The sequence below is a fragment of the Coregonus lavaretus genome, assembly GCF_964263955.1.
Source record: "Coregonus lavaretus genome assembly, chromosome: 13".
In the NCBI taxonomy this organism is placed as follows: Eukaryota; Metazoa; Chordata; class Actinopteri; order Salmoniformes; family Salmonidae; genus Coregonus; species Coregonus lavaretus.
Window position 1 is genome coordinate 20,957,362 of NC_140000.1, and position 10,982 is coordinate 20,968,343.

The 10,982-nt window shown below is 45.1% G+C and overlaps 1 protein-coding gene across 1 annotated transcript; it reads right to left on the bottom strand.

Moving 5' to 3' along the window:
* Nucleotides 1-2,238: 2,238 nt before the first annotated feature.
* LOC311139519 (uncharacterized protein) lies at nucleotides 2,239-6,135 on the bottom strand. The gene is made up of 6 exons (XM_084174406.1): nucleotides 5,340-6,135; nucleotides 5,119-5,185; nucleotides 4,643-4,923; nucleotides 4,183-4,445; nucleotides 3,706-3,963; nucleotides 2,239-3,527 (listed from the first exon to the last, which is right to left on the bottom strand). Exons 1-6 carry the CDS (start codon nucleotides 6,003-6,005, stop codon nucleotides 2,582-2,584), a joined length of 2,481 nt encoding a protein of 826 aa, XP_084030532.1. The 5' UTR covers nucleotides 6,006-6,135; the 3' UTR covers nucleotides 2,239-2,581.
* Between the last annotated feature and the right edge of the window lie 4,847 nt (nucleotides 6,136-10,982).

Below are 10,982 nucleotides of genomic sequence, written 5' to 3' on the forward strand. Positions count from 1 at the left end.
GGACAATGACCCCAAGCATACTTCCAAAGTTGTGGCAAAATGGCTTAAGGACAAAAAAGTCAAGGTATTGAAGTGGCCATCACAAAGCCCTGACCTCAATCCTATAGAACATGTGTGGGCTGAACTGAAAAAGCATGTGCGAGCAAGGAGGCCTACAAACCTGACTCAGTTACACCTGCTCGGTCAGGAGGAATGGGCCAAAATTCACCCAACTTATTGTGGGAAGCTTGTGGAAGGCTACCCGAAACGTTTGACCCAAGTTAAACAATTTAAAGGCAATGCGACCAAATACTAGAATCACTAGCATGATATTATTATATTATTACTAGTTGAGTGTATGTAGACTTCTGACCCACTGGGAATGTGATGAAAGAAATAAAAGCTGAAATAAATCATTCTCTACTATTATTCTGACATTTCACATTCTTAAAATAGAGTTGTGTTCTAACTGACCTAAGACAGGGAATTTTTCTAGGATTAAATCTCAGGAATTGTGAAAAACAGAGTTTAAATGTATTTGGCTAAGGTGTATGTAAACTTCGATTTCAACTGTATATACACACACATACATATATTTTATTGTTGGACATAAAATAGACTGTAAAAACACCAGCAAATCAGCTCCAAGTGATTTTAATTTTGGAAATCTGTTGCAAAGTATTCCCACGCATAATAGAGATATACAGTATGTGATCATACGCAAATGTAAGCAAGGATTGAAATTAGTCTGTTTTAGTTCAGTATTATATCAATTTGGGCATCTTGCGGTCAATTTGCAGTTTACTAATTATGTTCCCCCCTCCACCATCCGCTCAAGAAAAAAAATCGCCCCGCGGCTGAATCTAGTTGATGATCCCTGCAATTCAATTTAACAGCACTTTTACCTTTGTGAAACAGCTGTTCCTACACCATTTGCAATGGAACTTCCACCAAGGAAAACAGAGCAGCACCTGCTCACATAAGAACAAATGGGGATCGAAAGAGAGCTTTTATCAAATGCATGCTTTACCAAAGGCTCACTACTAGATTTTATGGCTTCCCATGAATTACCATTTTGGTCTGCCTAAGATAATGAAAACTGTAAAACATACAATAACATTGAAAGCATGCAACAGAGATATACAGATGTCTTATTAGATTTACTGAGTTTCAATAATAACGTAATATGAACAAATCTGATTTTTGGCAGTATAACACTGACCGAATGATACAGCCAGATATTCTGATTCAACAGGCTGCAACGCAAAAGAACCCGTTGTCGGCAGGATTCGAACCTGCGCGGGAAGATCCCAATAGATTTCTAGTCTATCGCCTTAACCACTCGGCCAAAAATGGGGCAAAAGGGACTGCTAGGGGGGGGGAGAAGGAAAAAGAGGGGGGGGGAGGGGGGGAAAGAGAAAAAACGGAAAGAGAAAAGGAGAAAAACAAACAATTTGTCATGTTTTTTTCTCCACTCACAACGCCTTTAAAGTTATTTTCACACGCATGTGCGCTTATTTTTATCACTTTTATCGACAACATTGACACTTTGTCTCCTGCGGGATTCGATCCGACGACGCTGTGCACCGTGGCAGCATGCACCAATACCATGCATTAACATAATTTTTCTTTCGTATAACGTGTATATTGCTTGTATTAAGTGAGTTGTGTGAATATTGCATGTATTGTTTAAAAGCAGCCAGAACCAAAATCATTGTGTGTGTGTTAACATACTTGGCCAATAAATCTGATTTTGATGTAATTAAAGTGCTATGTGTCATTCATCCTGATTAGGGGGTTAGTTGTCCCAGATATATATATATATATTTAGCAACTGTCCCAGACTGCGGGGGACCAGAAGTGGGTGAACAACCTGAACTTGTTCTTCAACAGGTTTGATCAGCCCCTACCCCGGCTGCTGCACACCTCAGGTGCACCCCCAGAACACTGCCCTACCCCCATCTCCACAGCACTCAGGTCACAGACCCCCACCGCTTTGGCTTCTCCTGCCCCATCCCTTTCATCTCACCTCTTACCCTCAGCTCCACCCCCTCTCAACACCCCCTACAACATCAAACACTGGTGAGAAAAGAGGTCAGGAAGATCAAAGCAAGAAAGTATGTATTTTCATTGGCAGAGGGCTTTCCAGGAGTGCTGATATTTAATAACAGCACTGGTAGCCTACTTAGTTACTTTGCAAGAGTTCTAGGAATAAAGTATAGGAGGTATAGGAGAAAAACAATCCAGAAGTCAAAATTTGAGAAACTTTGGTCAGTTTATTCAACCTGAAAGTATATATTTAGCAAATATATACATCTTTATTTTTTTGTTGTTTTCTTTTTTAGAACACCATGCAATGCACAAACACAGAAATGAAAAACATAACTATATACAATACTTTACTATCTACACATTATTATACAATTTGACAAACTTTGGTCACTTTATTAAACCTGAAAGTATATATTTAACAAATATATACATCTATTTTTTTTTTATTGAATTTTTTAGAACACAGAAATGAAAAACTTAACTATATACAATACTTAACTATTTACACATAACTATTATATACAGTATTTATTTATTCATACATTTTCCTTTATTTCCCACTGGCAAGACTGGTCAACTGGTCCTTCCACTCTGCCAGGGTGAGTCCTGAGGCTGGACAGTACCACCGCCCCTTCAGCTGGGTGTGACCCGTACTTTTGTTTTTCCCCTGCCCACACTGCTTGCAAATGTACTGGTAGGTATCCCTGAACTTCTTGCGTGGAGGTTCACCCCTAGCCATCAGCTCCTCGTTCTCCTGGGCAGCTTTTTTCTGTCTCCACGTACGTTGCCTTGGCTGAACAGAGGTGCCAGGTGGTGGAGGGGCCAGGTACAGTGGATGGTCAGCAGGTGGCTGGAAGGGGGGAGGTGGCTGGAAGGGGGGAGGTGGCTGGAAGGGGAGAGGTGGCTGGAAGGGGGGAGGTGGCTGGTACGAAGGCCAGGCAGGAGATGGTGGTGGTGGCAGGTAATCCTGCTGGTACGAAGGCCAGGCAGGAGATGGTGGTGGTGGCAGGTAATCCTGCTGGTACGAGGGCCAGGCAGGAGATGGTGGTGGTGGCATGTAATCCTGCTGGTACGAGTCCCAGGCAGGAGATGGTGGTGGTGGCAGGTGACCCTGCTGGTACGAGGCCCAGGCAGGAGATGGGGGTGGTGGTGGTGGCAGGTGACCCTGCTGGTACGAGGCCCAGGCAGGAGATGGGGGTGGTGGCAGGTTACCATGCTCATACGAGGCTGAGCCAGCAGAACCAGGCCATACGTATGACCCAGGCTGGTAGTGCTGTGCCAAGGCAGAACGAACACTGTGCCGAGGGCGTATCACTGCCTCACCCTCCCGGTTCTCTGGCTCCTCAAACACCATAGCCTCATGCCCATGCTGCACAGGAGCAGCCGGAAGAGTCTGGGCTTCAGGGAGTGAGTCCTTGGCCAGTTCAAACCGTTTGGGGAGTATGGTGCCCTGCAGCAGCATGTCCCTGTCCTTCCTCTTATCCCTCCTAAGCAGCCTAAAAGACAAAAATGCATACAGTAGCTTCAGTTAGTTCTTTTATACATAGTAGCCTATCCTCCTATGTTTAGTATTTTCTAACAAGCAAGCAGTTGAAGGTTTTTCTTGCAGTTTAATAATATAATAATATAATGTCATTGTATAGGAAAGGTGCACACGTAAAAAACAAGACTCACCAAGAAGAGATTGTTGTGTTGTTTACTGGTATCAGAACCACGTTGGTCTTCTCCAGAACAACCCTGCTGTCCTCCAGCAGCTGTTTAAGATGGCTGTAGGCCACCACAATGGACTGTGGGATGGGCAGAGTTCTACTCCTTGTGTCCTTGGGCCTGTTTGGTGCTTGCTGAAACTCTTTTAAAAGTCTCAGGCAAACACATTCGCTGACCCTGTGGACTTCGGGGTCCTGGGCTGCCTGCCCGTGAGTCATGAACAGTCTGTGGGAAAGAAGGATGATATGGTCCGGACTTTAAACAAGGCTGTAAACAAAAAATAATAATAATAGCAACAACCTGTCACCTGTGAACAGCCCAATTTACCCCCCACAAACTAATATAATCACAAAATATTTTTTTCAATCCTGGTTTGACGCAGTACAGCCTTCTGATTCAATGATTTGTAATGAACCAAAATGATTAAGAATTGTGTCAAATCACCTCTCTGCCGCCTGCTGTCCAGGAGCAGAGCCACTCGGCTTCCTGGGCGCTCTCCAAGGTCCTGCCACGGTCTTCTTCCTCGCTTTCTGGCCGAACCTCAAAGGTTCCTTGTCCATAGCAGGGAGAGCCATGTAAAGATGGACTATGTCAGCCTCCTCTTTTGATGACAAGGCAGTGATGGTTCGGTTCAGGCCAACCAGGTAGGCTGCCAGGTCATCAACCGCATCCCAGCCCAAGACACCTCTGGAATCACATCGGCTATTCTGAAAAGTGAAAATCATGAAAAAAACACATGTAAATAAATGTGTAAATTTCTTTGAACTATTTGAGCAATGTTGACCTTTTTTCTCTCTCCATAAAACGTAATACTTGACGTTTTACTTGACAAACGTATGATACTTGTGGCATATCATTAGCGAACTTGTTACATATCTTGTTTTTGAGAAAGGTGTTACATTACCTGGTCTGATGTGCTGTCTTGTGTGTCGTCTTCCTCCACAATGATGTCCTCATCCAGGGATCTGGGTCCACTGTCACCCTCCAGTGTCACCTGGGCCTCCACGGCACATATTGGAGGATCAGGATCACCTACCCTAAGGTCAGCTACCTGGCACACCGTGACGTCAGGTTCACCCCCGTCGTCCTCGAGCTCCTCTGTGGGGATCTCTGGCAGCTGCTGTGGAACCAGCAGGTCGCCTCTATTGGACTGGGCCAACAGGTACTCCACAGCAATGCGCTCGCCTGTAACACATAGTGTTTAAACACATAGTTAAAGAAGAGGAAAGGACACAAACACAGACACAGACACATCTCCTACATGTAGAGCCCGATCTTCACTCCCACGTCCTCTGAGGAGGGGTGGAGGTGGCAGAGAAAAGAAAAGTGGGAGAGGAAGTAATACTCAAATGCTCAGTGCTGATCTGAGAGCTATCTCACCAGTAGGTTTTCCAGGTGGGGTGAATTCTGGAACCAGAGAACAACCAAGGACCAGCTTCTTGGTGATCTGAAAAACAAACAAAAACAGAACGTTCTAAAAAAAACTGTACAAACTTACTAAAATTAATACTATTTCATCATTAGGATGATAAAGTAAACTATTTATATCCATTCCAATTGGTTAACATCAGAGTAAATAAAATTAATGCTAAAACCCTCACCTTCTTTGTAGAGTCCATCTTCAGAATTCTACCATAGGTAGAGGTGATCACCCCCTTCATCTCTTCCAGGTGGCTGAGGATGTCGTTGGAGTGGACCGTCTCAAACCACTGGGCAAGTGGAAGGGGCCTGAAGGGTGGAGGAGGAAGATGGACAGCTGCAGAAGAGACGAAGGTAGCCATCTTCAAATGAAGCTCACAGTCAGACAGGTAGCGGATGGTCTGACGTGCCCACTCCTCGCTGTGTGCTTCCTCTACTGCAGACTGGAGGTAGGAGGAACTGTTCCCACTGGTCCTTGGCTTCAGGAAAGTCATACACTTCCTATCCAGGGCTAGCTGTGTAGTGAGGACAGCGGGAAACAGGCTCCTATGTGCCACATCCAGTTGAGCAAGGATTTCCTGGCTCCATGGGCAGACCGGCAGCATACACTTGCTGCAACGTGGATAGTCCCCTCCCACAAGGTAGTAGCGGGTATCCACATCTATCACCTCCCTCACCTTCGGGTAGATCCCTGAGTGGTGCATTTTCCGGTCACACCGCGTGCATTTCAGAGGAATCCCCCACATCCTCATTGGTGCCCAGAGGAACATCCTCTGCCGGAAGTGCCACCCGGGCTCGGGAGGAGACGGTTTGTGCTGCAGTGGTGGATGAAACCAGCACGCCTCCATTTTCTGCCTCAGCTGACCTGTAGGCTCATAGAGGACCTTGGCAATCCACACCCGATCTGCTGGCTGTATAACCTTTTTGAATTGATTGGGGAGAAAAGCTTCCCAATCAATGGAAGCTGGCCTAAGTGGAGTTTGAGGAGTGTGGCGTGACGTGCTGGAGCAACCTGTTGGAGGAGTGAGCAGAGATGTAGTTGTCGGCGGAGATGGTGTGGGCTGTAGAGATGGTGTGGCCGTTAGCCGTGGAGATGGTGTGGGCCGCGGAGATGGTGTGGTCCACGGAGATGGCGTGGCCGTTAGCCGTGGAGATGGTGTTGGCCGTGGGGATGGTGTGGTGGAGCTACCTGTTGAAGTTGGCGATGGAGGTTGAGCCAACCAGGATAAATAATGGAACTGTTCTATATGCTCCAACAGGCCAACAGAACCTTGGACCTTGGCCCCACAGGTGTCACATGTCTCCTCTACATGGCGGTCAGAAAGGTGCATGGAGAATTTTTCTGCCTTCACAACCTGATTGCACTGACAGCACTTTACTGTTCTGTCTGCACTGGTGCCTCCGCCTGCCTGCCTTGAGCCTCCACCTGCCTCATAGGAGCCTCCACCTGCCTGACTGGAGCCTTCTCCTGCCTGACTGGAGCCTTCTCCTGCCTGACTGGAGCCTTCTCCTGCCTGACTGGAGCCTTCTCCTGCCTGACTGGAGCCTTCACCTGCCTCACAGGAGCCTTCTCCTGCCTGCCTGGAGCCTCCACCTGCCTCACAGGAGCCTTCTCTTGCCTGCCTGGAGCCTCCACCTGCCTGCCTGGAGCCTCCACCTGCCTCATAGGAGCCTCCACCTGCCTCATAGGAGCCTCCACCTGCCTCTGATGCATCTGACTGAAGGGGGGAGGCAGGATTTCAAGTACAAAAGAGGCTCATGCTACTTGTAATAAATAATTTCACCAATGATCCTACACTGTTAGTTTTATCCAAATTTGTGCACATAGGGTATGATCCATCAAATAATCGACTTCATGCTACAGCAACTTATCATCACTTAAATGAAATAAATCATCATATAACCTACCTTATGGAACCCACAAGAGCATTTTAGGTGTCTCCCGAACAGATCCACCTTACTCTTGCTCTGCAGCGGGCAAGCATCTATACACTCCAGGGCTCTTTTCCATTTCTTACCACCGGGCCTTTTGCCTGTGGAAAACTGGTAGCTGCCCTGGGCATACTTTTGGCAGATGTCTCTCCAGTATGAGTCTGGCTTCCCCGTCTTGGTCATATCTGCAAACATGAGCTAAGTTAGACTAAACGACCAAGTTCTCTGTTGTGATTACATTCTCAATCAATTTAGCATAGATGTACAGTCGTGATAGTTTGCTCTGGCTATGGTACAGTAATACCAGGTCCATACCATTTTATAAAATTAATACTTCCATAGAATAATATGCTTGTACTCCAACACGTCAACTTAATTTTGTTATCTCAACAACCTGGTCAAAGTATCATCAATGTAGTCATATTTTGTACTTCTGAGGTCAAATTAAAGTCAGCGGAAAAGTTGATACAGCCAGATATTCTGATTCAACAGGCTGCAACGCAAAAGAACCCGTTGTCGGCAGGATTCGAACCTGCGCGGGAAGATCCCAATAGATTTCTAGTCTATCGCCTTAACCACTCGGCCACGACAACTACTTACGTTATATCACCTCGGCCAGAAGAACTAACATTATTAGTGTTTTTATCTAGCTAGCTAGTTACTTGATTGGCAAACTTACTTTCTTGTTGACTGTGGCAATGACTTCCTCTTCGTCGTTTTAGGAAGCTGTCCTGTCTGCAAATGTGTGAAGTTAAGCACATATGAGACTACTTAGGGGCCAGCCCTTTTACAATGTAACGTTAGCTAATGCATTGGGAGTCAGAAGGTCAAATATGATAGGAACCTTCCCATTGGAAACAGGCTAAAAAAAACAATCCAACATAGCCTTGTATTTATCTCATTATAGCTAACTAATACATCCGTGTGATATCCAGCCAGCTAACGTTAGCTAGCTACTGGACAGTAGAAAGCAATGCTGTTAGCTAAAAAACAGCATTCAACATTGTAAGGCGATGTAACGTTATTTACTCAAGTTTAGCTCAAGGGAATCAAAGTCATCGTCAAGTATGTCCTCAAGAAGGTTATCTATATCTTCGCTGTCAGTTTTTCTGGGTGTATCATCAGTGGTGCTGACGATGTGAAGCGAGGAACAGTTTAAGCAAGCTAACGTTACCTAGCTAACTATTAACGGGTTCGCTAGCTAACGTTAGTTAACTACATTATTTAGCTAGCAAGCTTGATGATTTTTATTTTTTATTTTTTTTATTTAACCTTTATTTAACCAGGTAAACCAGTTGAGAACAAGTTCTCATTTACAACTGCGACCTGGCCAAGATAAAGCAAAGCAGTGCGATAAAAACAACAACACAGAGTTACATATTTACATTTACGTCATTTAGCAGACGCTCTTATCCAGAGCGACTTACAAATTGGTGCATTCACCCTATAGCCAGTGGGATAACCACTTTCCATATTTATTTATTTTTTAGTATGTTTATTTATTTATTTTTTAGGGGGGCGGGGGGGTAGAACGATTACTTTATCCTATCCCAGGTATTCCTTAAAGAGGTGGGGTTTCAAATGTCTCCGGAAGGTGGTGAGTGACTCCGCTGTCCTGGCGTCGTGAGGGAGCTTGTTCCACCATTGGGGTGCCAGAGCAGCGAACAGTTTTGACTGGGCTGATATATATATATATTTTTTTTATTTATTTAACCTTTATTTAACCAGGTAAGCCAGTTGAGAACAGGTTCTCATTTACAACTGCGACCTGGCCAAGATAAAGCAAAGTAGTGCAATAAAAACAACACAGAGTTACATATGGGGTAAAAAACATAAAGTCAGAAATACAACAGAAAATATATATACAGTGTGTGCAAATGTAGCAAGTTATGGAGGTAAGGCAATAAATAGGCTATAGTGCAGAATAATTACAATAGTATTAACACTGGAATGCTAGATGTGCAAGACATTATGTGCAAATAGAGATACTGGGGTGCAAAAGAGCAAAATAAATAACAATATAGGGATGAGGTAGTTGGGTGGGCTAATTTCAGATGGGCTGTGTACAGGTAAAACAAAACAAAGTCAAAAATACAACAGAAATACATATATATACAGTGTGTGCAAATGTAGCAAGTTATGGAGGTAAGGCAATAAATAGGCTATAGTGCAAAATAATTACAATTAGTATTAACACTGGAATGATAGATGTGCAAGAGATGATGTGCAAATAGAGATACTGGGGTACAAATGAGCAAAATAAATAACAATATAGGGATGAGGTAGTTGGGCGGGCTAATTTCAGATGGGCTGTGTACAGGTGCAGTGATCGGTAAGGTGCTCTGACAACTGATGCTTAAAGTTAGTGAGGGAGATAAGTGTCTCCAGCTTCAGAGATTTTTGCAATTTGTTCCAATCATTGGCAGCAGAGAACTGGAAGGAATTGCGGCCAAAGGAGGTGTTGGCTTTGGGGATGACCAGTGAGATATACCTGCTGGAGCGCAGACTACGGGTGGGTGTTGCTATGGTGACCAATGAGCTAAGATAAGGCGGGGATTTGCCTAGCAGTGATTTATGTATGGCCTGGAGCCAGTGGGTTTGGCGACGAATATGTAGTGAGGACCAGCCAACAAGAGCGTACAGGTCACAGTGGTGGGTATTATATGGGGCTTTGGAGACAAAACGGATGGCACTGTGATAGACTACATCCAATTTGCTGAGTAGAGTGTTGGAGGCTATTTTGTAAATGACATCGCCGAAGTCAAGGATCGGTAGGATAGTCAGTTTTACGAGGGCATGTTTGGCAGCATGAGTGAAGGAGGCTTTGTTGCGAAATAGGAAACCGATTCTAGATTTAACTTTGGATTGGAGATTCTTAATGTGAGTCTGGAAGGAGAGTTTACAGTCTAACCAGACACCTAGATATTTGTAGTTGTCCACATACTCTAGGTCAGACCCGTCGAGAGTAGTGATTCTAGTCGGGTGGGCGGGTGCAAGCAGCGTTCGGTTGAAGAGCATGCATTTAGTTTTACTAGTGTTTAAGAGCAGTTGGAGGCTACTGAAGGAGTGTTGTATGGCATTGAAGCTCGTTTGGAGGTTTGTTAACACAGTGACCAATGAAGGGCCAGATGAATACAAAATGGTGTCGTCTGCGTAGAGGTGGATCTGAGAGTCACCAGCAGCAAGAGCGACGTCATTGATATACACAGAGAAAAGAGTCGGCCCAAGAATTGAACCCTGTGGCACCCCCATAGAGACTGCCATAGGTCCAGACAACAGGCCCTCCGATTTGACACATTGAACTCTATCTGAGAAGTAGTTGGTGAACCAGGCGAGGCAGTCATTTGAGAAACCAAGGCTATTTAGTCTGCCAATAAGAATGCGGTGGTTGACAGAGTCGAAAGCCTTGGCCAGGTCAATGAAAACGGCTGCACAGTACTGTCTATTATCGATCGCGGTTATAATATCGTTTAGGACCTTGAGCGTGGCTGAAGTGCACCCATGACCAGCTCGGAAACCGGATTGCATAGCGGAGAAGGTACGGTGGGATTCGAAATGGTCGGTGATCTGTTTGTTGACTAGGCTTTCAAAAACTTTTGAAAGGCAGGGCAGGATGGATATGGGTCTGTAACAGTTTAGATCTAGATTGTCACCCCCTTTGAAGAGGGGGATGACCGCGGCAGCTTTCCAATCTCTGGGGATCTCAGACGTTACGAAAGAGAGGTTGAACAGGCTAGTAATAGGGGTTGCGGCAATTTCGGCGGCTAGTTTTAGAAAGAAAGGGTCCAGATTGTCTAGCCCAGATGATTTGTAGGGGTCCAGATTATGCAGCTCTTTCAGAACATCAGCTGTCTGGATTTGTGTGAAGGAGAAGCGGGGGGGGCATGGGCAAG